The sequence below is a fragment of the Simochromis diagramma genome, unplaced genomic scaffold (assembly GCF_900408965.1).
Source record: "Simochromis diagramma unplaced genomic scaffold, fSimDia1.1 OVJJ01000676.1, whole genome shotgun sequence".
Taxonomy (NCBI): Eukaryota; Metazoa; Chordata; class Actinopteri; order Cichliformes; family Cichlidae; genus Simochromis; species Simochromis diagramma.
In genome coordinates this window covers 271,168-292,020 of record NW_024387466.1, presented here as the reverse complement: position 1 = coordinate 292,020, position 20,853 = coordinate 271,168, and the positions used below count along the sequence as shown (strand labels likewise).

Sequence of the window (20,853 nt, the reverse complement as noted above, 5' to 3'; positions counted from 1 at the left end):
AAGTGGATTTTTAAAACTTATATATATATATATATATATATATATATATATATATATATATATATTAGGGGTGCAATGAGGAAAGTGAAGTGACAAGGAGAGTTTCCCATTGTGCTTAGGTTTGCACCAGGGGAATGTATGATGATGTGTCCAGGTTTCCAACTCTTTGGCACCTCTTGATGGATATTAGAAGAGAAGCTAAAGTGATGTTTTCAGAAAAAATGTCTCTGTGCCAACTCAGCACCTCAGTAAAGTCAGCTCCATTAAAAAAGTTTGGACAAAGTTGGCAGAAGTCCCATGCAGTCCTGCGGGGAGGTGCACGAAACATGCTTGTGTAAGGCGAATTTGGATAAAAAATATATATTATATTTCAATTTACATGTGTAATAAGCTACTGACATTCAGCCATAATTCGTTTTAAACAATACATTGTGTATTCAGTGACAATGATCGAAATCACCATTAAAGGTGATCACTTGTGATCACTGTATGTGATAAAATACTGAATCTATGAAAATCTAATCAAATCAAGATTGTTAGGAGTGTCACTTTTCTATCGTGGCTCCTAAATTATGGAATAACTTGCCCTTGCATGTCACTGTCCACTTTTAAAACAGGTCTTAAAACCCATTTTTATTCTTGGCTTTTGGCAGTGAGACTTAATTTCTCTTGTAATTAAATTAGTTATTAACTAACTAATTAATTATTGTACTTTTTTCCCCAGGTAATGGCTCCTGCTCTTAAAATCTGTCTTGGATACCATCATCATTGTAATCTTTACTTATAAAGCACTTTAAAACAACCACAGCTGATGCAAAGTCGCCTCAAGGCAATTTCAATGCATCTTATCTAAAACTATAGCGCTATACTGCTGCTATACTGCTACACCAACTTTTAGTCATTTCAGCCAGTTTGTGACTTTAGATACTTTATAGGAAAGAAGAAATAATTATACACATAGTAACTTTACGTAGTATGCAAGTAATTTTGAGTAGTGCATGACTTCTGGGTAATTTAGTAGAAAAACAAACAAAAGTTCCCCGTCTTACTCTGTAAATATGTTACACTTTTAGTGGTATGACTTATATTGTGTAGTAGCTTAACCTTACCCTTTTACATTTTTATTTTATTGGTGTTTGACTTGGTTTGATTATTGTAAGAGCACATGAACCTATGGCATGCAATGTGTGTTGGTGTTTACTGCTTCTCGGAAGCAGCAAAGGGAGGACAGTCCTCATGATATCTTTATGTGTAATATAAAAGGACAACTGAAACATTTATGATACACACTAATATAATGCATAATAAACATGTAAAAAGGCAAGGTTAAGCAAGTACACTTCTAACAGTACAGCAAATTTATAGTGTGAAATGGAGGCAAGTTTGTTTGTTTTCTGCTAAATTACCCAGAAGTTACACACTACTTGAAATTACTTAGAGTATAATCATTTCTTCATTCCAGTCAACTCAGACACCATCAAGAGAAAAACCAGCAGAAGTCCAAACTAGTCAAATTCATTCACATCACCAGTGAAACCATAGTCCTTAGTGCCATTTGGCATACCTCTGACATACACACATAAAAATCCAGTATGAATAGTACCCTGTGTTCAGTTATCCTATCTAAAACTACCATTTAATACTGTAAAACAGCCACTTTAAAGCTGAGCACAAACCCAGTCTTGGGTTTCATATTCTATATCTGTACTTATTGAAAAAAACAAAACAAAACAAGGAGCACCAGAGTCCAAAAACGCAGGGAAGCACAGCAAAACAAAACGAAACCAGAACTCAAGAGTCCACGAAAAGTTCAGGGGACTGACCGTGCACACGGCAACGGCGGCGACGGGCAAACAGTTCTGGAGGCCGACCGTGCACACAGCAACGGCGGCGATGGGCAAACAGTTCTGGAGGCCGAACGTGCACACGGCAACGGCGCAGGCAAAACCAATCAGGAGGCCGACCACTTGGAAGGCAGTGGCGGCCACTGAACAGGTCCGGAGGTTGGCCGCGATGCCAGCGGCGGCGACGAACTCTTTCCAGAGGCCGTCCCCGAAGGCCATGATGCCAACTTAGCGGCCTGGAAAACGGCCGACAGAGGCGAGGCGGAACAGGTCGAGCTGGTTCTGACGGCGGTGTGGCAACCGCAGGACCAGACGAGGCAGGGCCAGACCAAGACGAAGGCGGAGCTGAGGCTGGACCAGGCGTGGATGAAGACACAGAGGCTGCGGGACCAGGCGGCAGCGGGGCGGCTGCGGAACCTGACGGCAGCGGGGCGGCTGCAGGTGGTGATGCTGCAGGCGGTGATGCTGCAGGCGGTGATGTGAATGCTGCAGGCGGTGATGTAAAAGTCGCGGGGGATGATTCAGCAGGTGACGGCTGAACAGATTTCCCTAGACCATCAGCAGATGTGAGGATGTGCTGGCTGGGTCCTCCAGGACCCACAGTTAACGAGGCGTGGTGCTGGACGGGCTCCTCGGACCCTCCAGCAGACGTGGCATGAGGCTGGACGGGCCCCTCGGACCCTCCAGCGGAGACAGGAGGCTGGACAGGCCCCTCGGACCCTCCAGCTGATGACACTTGAGGCTGGCTGGGTTCTCCCGAACCCTTAGCAGACGACACTTGAGGCTGGACGGGCTCCTCGGGCCCTCCAGCTAGAGCAGATGCAGGACCAGAGGCAATTGGGACCCCTGGCTGAGGGTGAAGATGAGTGGCTGACTGAGCAGATGACAACACTGATGATTCCTCCACTAACTGAGCTACTGACTGGGTTATGGACTGTAACAAGGCTTGCAGAAAATCCGATTGTGGTAGCGACTGAGCTATGGATAGCGAGGGTGAAGACTGAGCTATGGGTGACTGAACTTGAGATGAAAGTGATGGTGGTGGAGTTGGTGACTGGGCTACAGGCGGCTGCTGAGCAGGAAACACTGGACACTGAGCTACAGGCGGCTGCCGAGCAGGAAACACTGGACACTGAGCTACAGGCGGCTGCCGAGCAGGAAACACTGGACACTGAGCTGAAGGCGGCTGCTGGGCGGCTAACTGAGCTGAAGGCGGCTGCTGATCGGCTAACTGAGCTGAAGGCGGCTGCTGGGCGGCTAACTGAGCTGAAGGCGGCTGCTGGGCGGCTAACTGAGCTGAAGGCGGCTAACTGAGCTGAAGGTGGCTGCTGATCGGCTAACTGGGCTGCCTGTTCAGACATAATCCCAGACTCCTGCTGGGACCGTGAATGCTGGCGGCGCATCCGGATCCATCTTGTGGTCGCGTCGTTCTGTCAGGGCTCTGTGTGCGGGCAGGTGGAAATGTAGATCCATATGCAGGACTCCGAGACTAAATGTAACTGAAAACCACAGCTTTTATTGCTGGCATGAAACAAAAACAGAAACCAAACCATGAAACCAAGCAGGAACACACAGGCAGGATCTGAGGGTACGACGCGACACCGAGCATGGGAAAACACAGGGCTTATATACACACAGGGTAGTAACGGGGGAATCGGCAACAGGAGGGAGACACAGCTGGGAGAGATCAGAGCTAACGAGACATGGGGAACAAAGCTGCACACACTAACGTAAGACAAAGACTTTCGCAATAAAACAGGAAACATGAATCACAACTCAGAGACACGGACTCAACACAGAGAGACAGAAAATGACACATGGAACTGAACTATACATGAAACCACAATTCCTAAAACATGGATAACAGAAACATGAAACTTAAATAATAATCATCACAACCACAACAAGAGAACAAGAAAACAATCCATGATGCAAAATTAAACCAAAACATAATAAACTCAAAATACTGGGTCCAACGGACCCAGAACCGTGACACTTATGACTTATGACCAAATATGTAGTGAAACTGGTGGGAAGAGGAAAAAAGTTCAAACCTATGCAGGAACCCACCCACAATAAACAATGTCTGTAACATCAGAGACATTTTAGACTATAAGTTTAGTTGATTATTGGTTGACCCTGAATCTCATCAGAAAAAAAAAATCAGTCCAAAAAACACAAAAACAGACATACAGTGACACAAATTGTATAAGACTGCCTGTCAGATGTCAGTTTCTCACAAATGCAATGACTTAATTGATGAAATCAGTGCATGATGTATTGTTTTCCTTATCTCCAGTTCTCCACCTTCCCTCTGGGTATCTATCACACATCCTCCCTCTGGGCTGGGTCGGTGTAATGTCCCTATCCTTCAGCTGGGGCCATTACAGAGACTCATCACCTATGTGTTTTGAGCCATTCTGAGGCCCTTCTTGAACAATGTCTGTGAGACCTGTGAGTCAGTATTAACAGCTCTGACATATTCCATACAACTAAAACTTAACAAGCATAACAATGGAAAATCTCACCTTAGTGTCAAACTCCACAGCCTGATAAGCCTGTAATTTTTCTCAGTAATGAGAAATCATATTAAATGAAAAATATATCATTATTGTTATTATTGCTATACCACACTTTTAAATGGGGTTTTCAGTATACTGTTAATACTTCAAAAATGAATTATGTTGGGTATCCAACATAACTGGTAATGAAGCTCCAGGTGAGCAGAATGCACTGGCTCACTGTATTCACCAGATTAATTACCTGTGTTGTAATCACATCAGAATAACTGGACATTTGACAGGCTTTGTAGGTGGGGTAATGAACGTTTAATATCATAGCCAAATGAGTAGGACATTTGTGTTGCCAACAAAGAGCTCCACTAGGAAATCTCAAAAGAAATTAAGAGCGGTGTTGCATGTGTAAAAACTGCATATGGTTTGGGTTTCCAGGCTTCAGGCATTCAACATTTATTTTTGATATTTCATATTGATTAATAGCTGTACCCCGTACGTGAATAACCTGAGCACTCGAAGGTGATCTGATTCCAAAATCTTTCTTTACCATCTTTTATGTTATGAGTGAGAGACCCACAACTGTCTGACACGCTGCAGAATGGACCTGAATGTACAGCAACCAATCTGAGGCCTCTCCTTAGCTGGGCTTTGATCTAAACTAACATGCAGGAGCAAGTCAATTTTAGCATACAAGTTAGCTTACAAAGCACTCGACAAAAAGTTATGAGAACATCATGACATGAAATTATTTGATAATTTAGAATTTTAATAATTAATTTTATTAATTAATTAATTAAGAATTTTAATAATAGCAAATGATTTGGATGAGGTCATGAAGTGTCAACCTATGACTGTCGGAAATGTCAGGTTTTCAAAACCATTTCTATCCTCAGTTTATCTGAACTGAATGTGCAACAATTTCAAAGGAATTCAAGATCTGCACAAAAGAGCTGTTGAGAAATATTTCCACGGTAGCCTCACTGACATTAATCATGACTAAAGCTGGCTTGCATAAATTATTGCTACATGACTGTGTGTGTGAATGGGTGGATGACTGGATATGTAAAGCGCTTTGGGGTCCTTAGGGACTAGTAAAGCGCTATATAAATACAGGCCATTTACCATTTACCGTACCTGGGTGTAACATTAAAGAAATGTGAAATGCTGTAAATTATTATAGAAAGCTGCTTTTTTCAATGGTTCATTAAATTGTGTCTGAAAGTACACCCAGATGCTCTCGGTTATTGTTTGTCGCAGACTATTCCTGCACACCGAATGATCATGTGATTGAATTCTTCAACCTTGCTCCAATGCGGCTCCTGATAAAATTAAACGGAGTACCAGAAACTGCAGGGCAGGTTGACACACTTGCTGCAGTGGGAATAGATCCAGGCTAGAGGAGGAAAGCGGGTAAGTATAAATGTTCGTTGTCTCACAGCTCACCTAATTAAGAATTTCATCTTTAGTGAAAATAACATTTTAATGAGATGCTTAAGATGCCTCAGGTCTGTCTACGTGACCTGCTTTGCATCGCTGTTAGCAAAGTTATTTCTCCATTTCATCAGTTGCACAACTCGCAGCCCCACCAAAGTGACAACGATTCCCGTTTGCTTACTATATGATCCGTGACATCATCTTCGGGATTGAGGGTCATGGCGAGGGCGTGTGAGACACAAATAATGTCCCCCACAAAGGCGCACCCGTTTTTATAAATAAACAAGATCTCATTTTTCCAGCTAGTGACAAAATCTCATCCCATTCTTGACAATAATTCAGTGCAGGATGTGTGAATGATAAATATTAATAATCCAGGGGGCCGGTGTTTTGAGAGCCGCTCATCTGGGCGAAAACTCAAGACCAGAAAAACCCAAACACGCTGCAGTGGTTGTCGGCACGACTGTGGGAAAAGGCTGGATATGACAGATTCAGGAAAACTTTGTATGTGTAAACATCATTTCTGACTTCAGATGGTCACGAAACGGTCTTAATGTGAGCATAGACAGTTTTTAATAACTGCGCCATACATGTAACATTCAAATATACTTGCAAATGTTTTTCAGTACTGTTATTCCTTATTACACATGTCTTGTATGTGCACTGTTCTCATCTGTGATTGTAAATTGTAGGAATTGCAACAAGAAGCTTCACTTACGAGGGAATATAACACAGAGTATTTATTTTTTGTTGTTGTTGGGGTTTTTTTTTTAGAAATGTCTGTCATCTGAATAAATCATGGAAAATATAAAAATACCCCATCTGTATCCTGTTTTCCATTTTTTTTTGTCTGTGTAATCTGTTTGAGAATAAAGATAGAAACTGCAGATTGATCCTGGTACATCAGGAGGGAACACTTGTCAAGTCAAGAAAAGCTGCTCTCTCTTTTGAGAGCAGGTCTCCTGTAAAATCATTGCTTTTAAGTCTCCCAGAAAGAGCAGTTTTTCTTCCACCAGCACAGATGTATCATACAGTCAGTGTTTTTTTGTTGTTGTTGTTGTTTTGTTTTAACAGAAACTGATGCTGGAGGCTTTGGTGTCTTATTGGGTTTATGTGAGTGGTGAAATCCCCCGATCAACAGCCACGCAGCTATCTGATGCTGACGAGAGTTGTCATCTGCACAACATCATTTGGGGCAGAATGAGGACACCAACTTTGCAGCTGATCACACAGGCAAACAAATAAACAAATGCGGCTTGGGGTGTATGTGGAAGAGGGTGGGGGTAAATACAATGAAATAAAATTAGAGGGACAGTCCCCCTGCAGGATTCGCACTCAGACACCCCTGAAAAGTTCTTCACTTCTCCTTCCGAATCAGCACAAAGTCAGCAGAAGCGAGGGAAAGAGAATCCCCAGTCCCCTTCAGGCCAGCGGGGAAAAGGCTGAATGGACCTAAAGCGGACATCTGAGAAGCTCGCAGTGTCCCAAACTGCACAGCTGAGGAATCAGCTGCCAAGAGGCTATTGGACTGGCAGGAGGAAAAAGTGTGTGTGATTAACATACAATGTCAAGTCATTTGATATGTTACAACACAACAATATTATGCAAACTGTTTAAATATTCAAAAAGTCTTTTAATATTTATTCCTTCAGTGATTCACTTGACTGTGTCTGAAACCCCATGAAGGCCATCCTGGCTGGCTTCTCGTATGCACAGCCATGGTGTGCCCTTGTACGTATGTGTGTGTGGACTTGGCCACAGAAACCTCTCACTAATGCTGCTTTCTAAATCCTGCCGATGCATTCTCTTTGAAACCAGAGCGCTTGTCTAATTCAGCGTAAAATTGAAGGGCTGCAGACACCCCCAAACCTCATTCAGCTATGAATTTAATGCCTGATGAGAAAACAGTCTCTTATTTTAATAGTTTACAGCAGCACTAATGATGATCTTCTGAAGTAACTGAACAGGAAAGAAAAGAGAGGGAAATCTTTGATCTTTGGTTGTAACAATATATGAAAGCTATTTCATCAGCTTCTGGACAGGTCAAATGAAGCACTTGGACACAATTGCTTCATTTGACCTGTAACCACTTGTTAATTAAAGCTGTTAATTGCTTCAGATATCCATGGGCTGATGTTTTTAATCTGTACAACTGCTGCACACATCCGTGGTCCTTAGAAGATGAAACATAACAACTTGATCTCCTGACCTTTCAACTGAGGACCATCACCACTGGTGGCTCTAAAGGAGTAGCCTTTTAGAGCCAGTAGCACAGTTTTGCAGGCTATTCCCTACATTCACAGTATGTCCCGTTTTGTGCCAAGCACATGAGGACACAAATAATAAATGTATTTACGAAATGATTTGGAAATGATCTGGATATACAATGTCGGCTGTTCCAGGTGGCATTACAATACCTGGCACAGCAAATTAAAAAACTGTGTTTTTTTTTTCTAGTTTTAACACAGTGTAGCACACCACATTGCTACATGAGACACACTTTAGCAATGTGATGCCGCAATGCAGTGACAAAAACAAAAGGGAAGTGAAGCAACATGTCACTTGCAATTTCAATGATACTGACATCCTTTAAAATAAACGACTCTTACATGGTCTTCCTGTGCCAGTCAATCTGAATTAGGCCTATCTGTCAAAATCTGAGGAACTTCTTTAACTGCTTATCAGTAAGTGTGAGCACTTCTATACAAGCAGAAGCTTTGACAGTTTGATGGTCTGAAGCATTTAGGGGAGTTAACAATATGCCACAATCTTCCAATAAATGGACATCCCAGCAAATTAATGCGAAAGTCAGATTGTGTAATGCTCCAAGAAAAGCAGACACTAAAGGCCTCTGTTAGCATGCTAAATGTTAAAATTAAGGACAGTACACCGCTTAGCTTTGCAAAGTTGTATATAAACAAACCACAAGACTTCTGGATTCATGTCCTGTGGACAGATGAGTCCAAAGTTGAGATTGTTAGGCTATAATGCACAGTGCCAGGTTTGGAGCAAACCAAACACAGTGTGTCAGCACAAACACCTACACTAAACCATGATGGTGGTAGAAGGAGGATGATTTATCTTTGTTTTACACACACAGCACTTGGGTATCTTGCAGTCATTGAGTTGATCATGAACTCTGTATACCAAAGTATTCAGGATTCAGATGTCAGGACATCTGTCCGGCAGCTAATGCTTGGCCCGAATTGGCTCATGAAACAGAACAATGATCTAAAGAACAGCGAAAAAAATCTAAAGAAAAATTTAAATCAGAAAGACTGAAAAAAAGAAGAAGTCAATGTCCCAAGACCTCAACCCAAATGAAATGCTGTGGTGGGACTTTAAGAGAGCTGTGCATAAACACATGCCCGCAAACCTCAATGAACTAAAGCAACGCTGTAAAGAACGAGTGAGCCAAAAACAAGTCCTACAGAAAATGATTACTTCAAGTTATTGCTGCTAAAGGCAGTTCTACAAGTTCTTGAATCATGGTGAAATTAGTATTTCACAGAAGTGCAGTGTACTGCGAAAAACTTTCTTTGTCACATAACTCTAATAGAGCTAACTCTAACTTCATGCGCAAATGCTGTCCAATTAATAACTAATTCACTTCTCTCCTTGACCTCAGTGTTACATTTCACGTGTGCCGTGTAGGGGAAAGGTAGGAATAAATCAGAGAAATCACACTCTTTACCATGCATCAATTTTCATTATACAGCAAGGTAACAATAAAAAGCAGCAACACATATATTATCAGCTGGCTCTGTCTCCCTGTGTGACATCATCACATATACACATGCATACCATTGGTTATTATGTAACACCTAAAGTCATGCATATTCACGTTACATTATAGTGACAACTAAACAGAGCTCTTCACAACAAAAATCCAAGGGCGTTTCTGGCTAATTCTGATATAGCAGCAGGCATCACCCTTTTAACTTTCATTGTGACTGGTCAGAATGACTCATGTAATTTACTCACATCTAATACTCACATGAACAGGGAGTGCCACCAGCCAGACAATAAATAAATAAATAAATAAATGTGGCACCACTACACCACCAGAAGATAGGAGGATGGATTGTGTTTACTCAAATATAGGTACAATACATAACAGACCATGGGTGTTATCACATCCTCAACTGAGGATATGGAATTGGTGAATATTAGTAAGAGTAGTCTTTGTTCAGGATGTGTGAGTGTGCACTGTGTCCTGCAGTCCCACCTTTGGAAGGAATTCTGTGTCCTTTGGCACATTTTTGCACATTATTTCCCTCAAATTACTCTCCAAGCCACAGAGAGAGAGAAAACCTTAAAACAATACATATACTATATGATACTATATGGTCAAAATATATACATCTATTCAATTTTTTCCCATCCTTTTAAAAATCAAGTTGTTCAAGGAATGCGGGGTCATCTTGAATCTTCTCATGTACTTCCAAAAGCCCCCTCACCCTGTGACTGGTCTGTGCTCTGAGAACAATGCAGTCAAATAGCATTGTTGGCAGAAACAGAACAACTTCTCCATGTTTGCCTCCGGCTCTTTGTGAATGCTGGTACTCAAGGTACCTTTGTTTCTGATAGTGGGGTGTATTCTCGCTGCCTGAGATATCTTCCTGTTGATTGACATCAACTTAGTCAAAGTCTACTTTCAGGTCACCATGAAGTGCCTTTTTACGACAAAAGTGCCAACAAAAGTGTCTTTCTGAAGATAACCTAGTGCATATAATTTGATTTCTGTCCCTTCCGTTTCTCACATGGACAGTCTAGTGTTGGTTTTGTGAGTAAATTTACACTGATAATGTTTGTTTGACTAAACTTAACATAACTTTTTCTTCCAGGCAAAGTCTACACTTATGTCATAGGCCTGTGGACAGCATGTTACCTTCTTAGTAAATGGTTTGCAATACAAAAAGAAGAAAAAGCAGGGTAAAATTCTTTCTTTCAATCCTGTACACTCTGAGACTTTTAGGCACCAAGAATGAATTACATCTGGTTCATATTGTGTAATAATATTTAATCAGTATACACAGATATCCTGGAACTAGAAACTGCAGGGGAATCTGTACTGCCATGCCACTATTGTCACTTATTGTTACTTAATCTGTAGCAAATATGTGATGGAAGCTTTTTCAAAGAAACAAGATTCATATTAATACTGCACCTTTAAATGTTTTCCTTCAGGCAGTTTTGTTGAAAGCACATTCAAGTTCATATTATATTAAAGGGTACATTCACACCGTTTTTTTCAAGGCTTATGTTACATTCCTGCATGCATAATAATGAGCCAAACCAATCAGCAAAACCACTTAGGCAAATAATAACTACGTTTAGAGGGGAATGCATCAAGTGATGACCATCAGTTCTTGCAGTCATCTGACCTTTAAAACTGATGCCATTTGTGGGATGCTGAGATTTTTGGGGTGTTCCTGGAAAACACTGATGACAGGTAAATCATGCAACTGCAACAATATATTACTCACAGCCCAACTCAGCTGAATTTTAGTCACAGTAACTCTTTCAGTTTACATGCAGACATCTTAACACTATTCAAATTCAAATGAGGTCCAAAGAAGAGGCATATTTTTTGGATCGAGGTTCTAATACTAGTGTGCTCCCCTCTCTTATCGCTCAATGAAGTGTTGTGCATTGTTGGCCAAACTAGCCCAGATCACTTGCCTAAAGCTGCTGCTTCTAAAAAGGATTACAGTGGTTCACTTACTGCTTTAGCTGACTCTGTCAGAGCAGCCTCAGGTCTGTCTGCTTTACCGACTCAGACTGACTGTAGCAGCTGATTTCACTGCCTCCTAACAAGATGGCACATTCAAGCACCTCAGAGCTCAGCCACATGTGCACACAAGGCATACGATTAAGACATTCAAACTCCTTGTATTGTGTAAAGTTAGACCACAACGACCTCTGACCCACTGAAGAGCAAGCCTCACTGAAACAGAGAATGATTGCATTACACTGAGATCAAAAGGCTTTTAAACTCTTCACATTCAGTCTTATCACCAGTGACAGGGATGCATGTAAACTGGTGTTAACCCCTGCATTTAAATGGCAGCATATTGTCCCCATTGATGGAGATTTTATGCTAATGGTGGTATCAATATCTGCACAGTGAAAAGGAGGCTCCTAAAAGAAATTAGCTGTTAATCTTCCCTTGCTGTGTTTTTGTCCTTTCACAAGAATGAAAGCCATTTTGCATACTCTGGGTACAAAACTTCATTCGGCCCTTCTACTCTTATTTTAATTTAAAAATAATTGAATGTTTGCTTCCCTTTCATTGCTTATTCCAAATTTCTATCCCAGTAATATTAAGGGTGTGTTATATGGCTTCATGGATAGATTAATTTGGGTGTCATCTGCATAGTAGTGAAAATGTATGTTATGCCTTCTAATGATACTGACTTTGGGAAGTATGTATTATGTAAACACAACTGGTCCTAACACGGAACCCTGTGGTACTCCATAATTTACCTTAATGTGTGTTACAGAAACAAATTGGAGGCCGAGGAGTAAACATCTGACACAATGAGCAGGAAAGTGCAGGAAGGACAGGTGAAGAGGCCATGCTGCTAGCGAATTGGCTACAAGCTAAGCTAAGCTAGTGAATCCCTAAAGACACAGTAAGTGAATATTGTGAATATAATTAAAGGGTGAATCAAGAGAGAGTGTGCTTTGGATAAAGTACGTTAAGATTACAGTGTGAAATAAGACGATTTTTATAAGTTTTTAAATCAAATTGGCTACTGAGATAAGCTACACATAAACACCACTGTGCACTGTAACAGGAACAGGAAGCAATACTCTACCACAGAGAAAGCCAACACCAAGTGAGTGCTTAGTGATAGCCTATTAGATATCACCTCTGAGCTATATCATTGACAACACAATAACAAATTTATCAGGCTGAATTAGAATAAAGTTAATTGGGTGTTACTTCACATAGAGACACACACCGTTTGCAGTACTGATTTGTGGGATTGATTTTCAACAGTGAGATCCAGGAGGAAGGAAGAGGAGTGGCAGTATAGGTCAAGCTGTGTGTTGTTTTCCTGACCTCATGCACAAAGACCAGCCCAGTGACCTTTAATTGCAGCTGGCTATCTGGTAAGATTCAAAATGAGGATGCCTCTGGTTTCTTCCTGAGAAAACAGTGCCCTTTGTCACTGAAACCCCAGAGACTTGGGGGATTTGAGGTGAGATTAAGGAGATGGTGTGGTTATATCGGTGCTGTCCTGTTGACTAGAAAACAGCAAGGTCCCAGATATTAAGCATCCACCCCTTGTTCCCTTGATCCACAAGCTCTCCAACTCCTCCTCCTCCTCAACTGAAAAACCTATTGGATGCCTGTGGAGGAGAATGAAGGCACCTCTTTCATTCAAGCTTTTGTGTATACTCTCGCACAGCCTCTGTGCATGCCTCAGTGAGAGGTCTTCCAAGGTCTTTAACAAGAAGTCTTTTGATTCTTTAATGACAAGGGATTGGAGGAGGTGGGTGGGGTGTTAAATAACTTGCAACTAGTGTCTGCAAACTGTCTCAGAGATCAATCTAAAAAATATTTTTGGTAGATTTTAATGTGTTTGTGTACCTCTGCTACCTTTGATAGTGAGCTGTGTAAGATAAAACAACCTCTTACTCGAACTTCTTGAAGAACAAGAACGAGTCAATTAGAAAAGGATTAAGAGATGAGAAACTGGACAGACCGAAGGGTTATCAGTCAGCAAACCGAGAAGCCCGTCTGTGTGTCTGAGCCAGCAGACAAACAACAAAGCCAAAAAAGTGTATTCTCATATCAGCTTTCACAGCGCAGCCAGACCCAGTACAGACACTAATTTTGATCAGTGGGTCAAATAGCTTGAATTGTGCCCATGCAAGCAGAAGACACAGTCATTAAAAAGGCATTTAGGTATTTTATTGTTCAGCTGGAACACATTCTCCATATCATTTCAAGAACTACAACCTGACAGTCTCATACACTTGAACATCACAAGTAAACTCTATAAGTCATGAACAGGTTGATGCTTTGCATTCAGCACTATTCTTGGAATACATAAATATCAACTGCAGTCTCATATCAATATACACATTCATTACATATATAAATACATTAGTGTACAGCATAGAAATATAACGTGAAGCCTTGTGAAACAATGGAAAATATACAGATTCCTTTTGCTAGGTCATCACAATAAATCTTCCTGGAAAATTGCACAGAATACATAATAAGCCCTCCCAAACAAATCAGTGGGGTGTAATTCACAGTCGATAACATTCAGTGCCTTCCAGAGCCCGTACTACAAGCCATGAACACAGTTCTATGTTGTCATGATTACGTAGCTTACTGAACTTTATGTGTCAAAAACTGGAAAAAAAACCCAACAAACAAAAACAAACAGATTGACTGAGGTGTTTGCATGTAAATTTGGCAAGCTCTGTTTTGTGCATGTATCTCGTAATAAACATGCAGATTCATGCTAATCGTGTTTGAAATGCATAAAATTAATAATGCTGGTTTGACAAGATATGCTGGTCTGTTCTCCAAAGTATAACTGTGTCCTTGAGCTACAGACACTCTCAGCCATTTTGTGACCTGCAATTAGTATCGCTGCACCTTCATCTTTCCCTCTGGTGTAAGTTGCCATGGGGTGGGAGGAGAAGGTTTGCAGCTGCTCTTAGGTCAGGCTGTAGTTGTCCCTCGTAAATGTTTTCAAAGCTGGATTCTGGCGGGAAAAAGGCTTGACCTAAAACCCTCCCACCCTTTACCATACCACCTGCTAGCTGAGTGGCTGCGAGTGAGTCACCTGACAGCCCTGCGGTGTGCGCCTGGACCATGAAAGAATGACCAAGCTGCTGACTCCTTTGACTATCGCCTTTGAAATGCAGCTTGGTTTTATGACTCAGTTCTGCTATTTATAACTTTATGCTCCACTAAGAATAGCACACCACGTGCCAGTTCACAGGCTGACAATGGCACTCAGAGTGTAAACTTTCTGGGACTCACTCTGACATTAGGAAAAACAAAATTTACCTGACACTTGACAAAGTGTAATGAATTATAAAGTGTATGTTTAGGAGGATGATTTGGAATCTTAGTGAATGCCTAAACGTGTGCTCTGAAACCAGTTCTTATGACACATTCATAATGCTGAAATAACACCTACTGCTTCACTACACATGCATGAGTGCTTTAATAAACCCTTACAGCACCTTTCGTAAGGCATTACTAAAACGCCTTTGTCATTTGTGTCATAAGGGGGGGAACACCAGGTGAGTCATGCCTGCACTACGATATGATCCGTCATCTTTGCAAACATGTGATGAAGAGGTTACAAATTCGGGTTTGACTGATTGATTGGTGTGGAACTTTTTGTGTTTATGGATGTCGCAGTGCAGCATGGGATACCTCTAATTGGGTTCGGACAGTCCCAAGGCTATGGCAATAGTGGCGAGGAGGATGGCAGAGTTGGCGAGGATCACTGCACTTCCTGAGCGGTACACCTTCCGGCCATTGAGGGGCTGAACAGGTCTGAAATTCCCAGTCATCTGCTTGCCATCGTTAAACTGGAGTTTAGAGAAAGCTTGGAGCTGGGGGAGCAGAATATTAACATGAGTGTTAGGCTCCAGGTTGTGGAAAGAGATCATAAAGGAGTGCAATTACAGTAATGTTTCTGAACCTGCAGAAAAATGTTGGAAAGTATTTGTACTCTAGCAGAGCCTTTTTATGTTTACTCCTGCAGTTCTGAGAGATGTGTACCTGTCTGTGTACCTGTGTAGCTCACACTTATCATTACCAGCAAGTTTGCAGATTCAGAAGTTATATTGAAAACTACTATATGAAAACACTAAAGTTTAACCATGTAACATTAAAAATTAAGGCTTAAGGCTGAAATATATATTTAAATTGAGGTGCATTCTTGACCTGTTCTATGCTCAAAGGAATGGGGTTCTCAAACAGAGTCCAAATCACAGACTCTGTACACCCCGGGGTGGTCAGAGAGCCTTTATAACGGTAGTAAGCAGTTAGATTTTTCTCAGACGGGATCAGCTGTGCCAGGGAGATTGAAGACAGAGACGTATTGCCATCTGAAAACAAAACAAAACAAAACTCCACAGTGGAAACAGATAGCCAAAGCTACACAGCCATGAGTCTGATTGTTTGAACATAAACTAGTACCTACTTGTTGCTTGGATGTTTTGCAGAGCACTGATGATGCGTTCATACTTCCGGTTACTGCTACTAGACAGCTGAAAATTGAAATAGCCGCATTTTAGTACATTTACTTTTCATACTTAGGTCTGGAATAGTTTTTGCATCTGAGGTGAAAAATTTAAAAAGGGGACCTCATAGAAAAATCCAAGAACTGCAACTCCCTCTGTATCACTCAGTGCTGTTGTCAAATCAGAGTAAGCTGTCTTCATGTGAACAATGTGCAGCTGTAGACAAAATATTTGTGCTGTTATTCAATAATGATAAGTCACCATGAGTACTTCTGAGTACTTCTGTAGTTCAGAACAGTAACAATTCAGGCTGTGGGACCAAGTTTAAATACCTCCATGGGATACTGTTCCCCGTCAATAGTGTGTTCGGAGCCAGGCCCTCCATTGGCTCCCCAGTGCAGGTGGAACTGCACAGCCATATACTCATCAGGCAGGTCTCCATGTGATATAGTAGATACAGTAGGAATCTGGACCTGAGCTGGAACAGACAACACAACAAGCATGAAGAGCGTACACAACAGCTTCAAAACGTTGCCGAGTTAAATTTTAATGGAAAATAAGCTCACCGGAGTGGCCATTGTTTATGATTGTGCTTGTGAAGATCTCCTGGTAATTCTGAAACTTCAGAGGAGTCAGGCGATCATCTTTGAAAGTCTTTCTGGTGACAATGTTAATGGGCGACTGTTTTTTTCCTCCACATGCTGAGTTTACATGGGTCCACTTTTCTGGTACTAAATCACAAAAAACACCAAACAACCATTTTTGAATGATTATTTTCAGTCTGGAGGAGTTTGTAGCACTTGAAACTCCACTTTTTTCTAGTCACTAATATACTTAATAATCTTCCTGTTCAAGAAGAAAGTGGCCAAATATCTAGTTTACTAAAAGGAGTCATTGATTAAATTAAACACATGCATGGAGTACCACAAGGCTCAATGCTTGGTCCTTTAGAGTTTTCCATCTACATGCTGCCTTCAGACTAAATATTTCAGCAGCATGATATCAGGTTGTGTTTTGCTGTTTCTCTTTTAGTTTCAGCAGTGTGTTGTAACAGCATGTTTCCTCGTGCAGGTCTTAAAAACTGCTTTTCACTAATTGCAGCATTTCAATAGGTTATTAGAAAGCTAACTTGTCAATCTATCCATAAAACTACAACAGCACTACATATAACAACAACTGTAGCATTCTCATTGGCTTGTGTACATTTTAATATTTTAGTAGGCCATATATAGCACTGCACTGCACTGCATTCCTCACTAGCTACCCCATCTAGGGATGACTGCGTCAATGATTCCATCAGAAATTCTTACCATCAGAAATGCTTACCATTGCACAGATGACCACAGGTAAACTGGGACTGATAGCACCAGTCTGAAAAAAAGAAAAAGCTTTACTGATAAAATGCATTTGCATGCTAAAAGGCACAGGTTTGATGCTTGTGACAGTGTGACAGAAGCATTAACCCTAGTTGACACATTCTGTTGCGAGAGCAGACTAGGATGTTTCCTCTTGCCATGTATTGTAGAAAGCCTCATTGATTTACCAATAGTTAATTTTTCTCTAAAAGCAAATAGTGGATTGTTCTCCTATTGGATTAAGATAGCTTTTATTCATGGCCACACAAAACCCCCTAATAGTCTGGAATTGTCTTCTTATTTACCAAAAGAAAAAAAAAACAGTCAGTGTTCGTGCTTTATCTTTCTGTGCTATTGGAATAAACTTGGAGCCAATTTCTTGTATCAGCAAGCTCCCATTCTGACTTGTTTGTCTGAATATTTATTAAAATTTCACAATCGGTTTGTATGTTTCCACCGCTTACTCTAAAACAAATATCTGCAGCTACCCAAAATATCAAACATTTATAAAAATATAAAAGAAAAAATATGAAAAACACATATGCCATTGAAAATTATGGGAAGGGTCTCCTGATCTGTATTTGAACTGTATCGGTTCTTCTCAGTGTGTGTGTGAAGGAAGTCAAAGCTTGGTAACTTTGCTATGTTGGCAAGCCTTTTCCTTCTGCTCCATCGTGATAATGGCTACTGGAAATAGACAAGGCAGGGGGAAAGCATTTGAGGGGGTACAATCAACCACTACACTGGCTCCAGTACATACATACATGTCCAAGTCTTTTTTGTTTGATTTTTTTGTAAAAATTGTAATTATTATTTTCTCTTGTAGCAGAATTTGCATGTGAGTGTGTGTGTGTGTGTGTGTGTGGGGGGGGGGGGATATATAATAGTGCAGAAATTTCTAATTAAGCTTAGTGTCTTTGATGCTGAACATAATAAAAGATTATGATTAATTGTAAGCCTTGACTGAGTGTTGCTGGCCTGAATGCGGATGCTGCAGCTGTATGAGTCCCACAGAGACAAGCTGAACCAACTGCTTCCTGTAGCTGTGAGATGCAGAGAATGTACTAGTTTCTTTTCACTGAATTCTGTTAAATCCAGAATTGAATTTCAAATCCTCCCCCCCAATCACCATTATATATAGATTGAATGGACCATTAAAGGGTAATGTTATTTAAACCACTCCAAGTACATTTGTCTTACTTTTTTAAATGTCACTTTTACGTAATATTTTCAAGTTGTAATTTTACAGATCACTATTTGTCGTTTTGCTTGACCAAATACTGGCGAAAGCAAGTAACTTCTTCCATTAAGGGAATATCTAATTTTATGGCCGGCTCTCGCTCCTTCATATTTTGGCCAATCAGATTTCGGTCCGCACAATTCTCCACCAATCGGCGTTCGGCTTTGATCTTCGTGTGACGCGGAGACAGAGAGAGTAAACAATATGAATGATTTTCTAAAGACCCGAAAGCTGTGCCAAGAGGGCGAACTGAGGAAACCGTCAAATAGAAAACAAAAGGCAGTGAAATGATAAACTAATTAGTCGTCTGACAGTGACATGTGAACACAGGCAGACGGAGACGAGCTTTTATGACACTGTGCTATATGTAAGCGTGTCATAGAGACAAACAGACAAATACACTTATAACGCATTTCAGATTTTACCCACTCGTGCCAAAACGGCTCAAGATTTAGAAGGGTTTTTTTTTTTTTTTTTTTTTTTTTGTCTCTTATTATTGGAAACAGAAAAGAAATGTTGTCCAGGCTTCCAGCGCGCCGGTCTATGGGACACTGACGTGGACAGCTATCACAAATAAGACCCTGCAGCTTTCAGAGCTGCTCCATGCAACATGGAATAAATGCACGGACACAAAGAGATTTCTCACCGACAGGTTCTGATTATGGAGGCGCATTAAATAAGCGATCATTCATATCAGTTCACATGCGTCTGTCTGCTGCTTATTTTAAGAATCGCAGATGTCCCTTTAGTATCCAAACACTGGATCTGAAGACACATTTCATCCTTTTTTTAAAAAATAAAAAAAAAACATAAAAATGTTTGGGTTTTAAACACGTGTGAGCCGGCTCTCAGCGGTAATCCGCGCCTCGTTATCCACTGCTGTGAATTTGGAGACACTGGTGCTGTTCGTGGCGCGCTTCTCTGCGGCAACTGGGACGCAAACGTCTGTCGTTGGCTCGGCCTGGTTCCGAGCAGGTGCACGAGAGAGAGAGCGCAAGAGAGAGGTGTCCGAAACACAGAGCCTCAGAGGGAATGTGGGCTCTGCCTGTTTTTGACTCAGACTCAGCTGATGCAGGATCTCTGTATCCTTCCCTGCCCTACAACATTCAGTTCAGCGGTGTAAATATCAAGGTGCGGATTGGATGAGCCTGACACACACACACACACACCAACACTGCCGCTGCTACCGAGGCGTGATGGACAGGACAGGTGGAGCGCTTCACGTAGAGGGGCATTTGGTACTGCGGAAATGTGCGCTTTTTATTTATTTATTTATTTATTTATTCTTATTTATTTATTTACATTTTTAGCCAGTATATATAAACTTATTTAACTGAACATCGTGTCTGGCATGACAAATTAAAAAGGAGAGTTCATTTGTAATTAGAACGACTGAAAGACAAAAACGACCATACAATAACGGAAAAATAAATAAATCTTTATATATATATATATATATATATATATATATATATATATATATATATATATATAATTTTTTTTAAAATGTAAGAACTAAAAATAAAGACAGGCAGTTGCTTCAAATAATCTCGAGCAGTGAATGGAAGCAGACTTACCTCCTGATCCTATGCAGACTGTCCAAAAGGATGCCAGGAGAACCGGCAGGATGAGCTGCTGCATTTTGGAGCGTCTCCGACTCGACACAGAAGGCAACACAGCGACTTGGGTTTTTTTTTCCAATGTGATGGCATTCTTGAGGGGGTTTTGTACTTATCTATCACCAAACCCCGACAGGGAAGAAAGTGTGGCCCCTCCCCCTTCGGGCATCGCCTCTGATAAAGCACCGCACCGAAAGGAGGTATGATGAGAAAGGGCCTGTATCACTACAACACGTTGTTGTTTACATTAATATCACGCTCCTGGACTGAGGTTTCTGTGGAAATAGGGGAAATCAGCTAGAGTTAATCAACATTGTTCTTTACTGACTGCTCCACAGGCAGCTCAAGGTGGCCTTCAGGTGATTAAATAATGGTGGGAGGTTCTTAAAAGTACACTGAACTCTCATTTCTCCTTGTCCCTTTTACATATAAGGTTAGACAAATCCCCATGCAGTTACACACATTGTGTATCAGGTTAATGCAGCTCCTGACAGAAGCTGTAGGACACTTACACTCATGACAGTGCAGTATTTAAACCCTTTGCCTGAGTGAATGCATGTGGCAGAAAACTTAGAAAGGGCTGTGTATTTTACACAGTTTGAGGTTTCAACC

The 20,853-nt window shown here is 41.1% G+C and overlaps 1 protein-coding gene across 1 annotated transcript; it reads right to left on the bottom strand.

Moving 5' to 3' along the window:
- Nucleotides 1-13,699: 13,699 nt before the first annotated feature.
- ca4a (carbonic anhydrase IV a) lies at nucleotides 13,700-20,332 on the bottom strand. The gene is made up of 8 exons (XM_040014706.1): nucleotides 20,200-20,332; nucleotides 17,354-17,398; nucleotides 16,594-16,758; nucleotides 16,360-16,505; nucleotides 16,151-16,243; nucleotides 15,988-16,054; nucleotides 15,729-15,892; nucleotides 13,700-15,394 (listed from the first exon to the last, which is right to left on the bottom strand). Exons 1-8 carry the CDS (start codon nucleotides 20,261-20,263, stop codon nucleotides 15,215-15,217), a joined length of 924 nt encoding a protein of 307 aa, XP_039870640.1. The 5' UTR covers nucleotides 20,264-20,332; the 3' UTR covers nucleotides 13,700-15,214.
- Nucleotides 20,333-20,853: the final 521 nt, after the last annotated feature.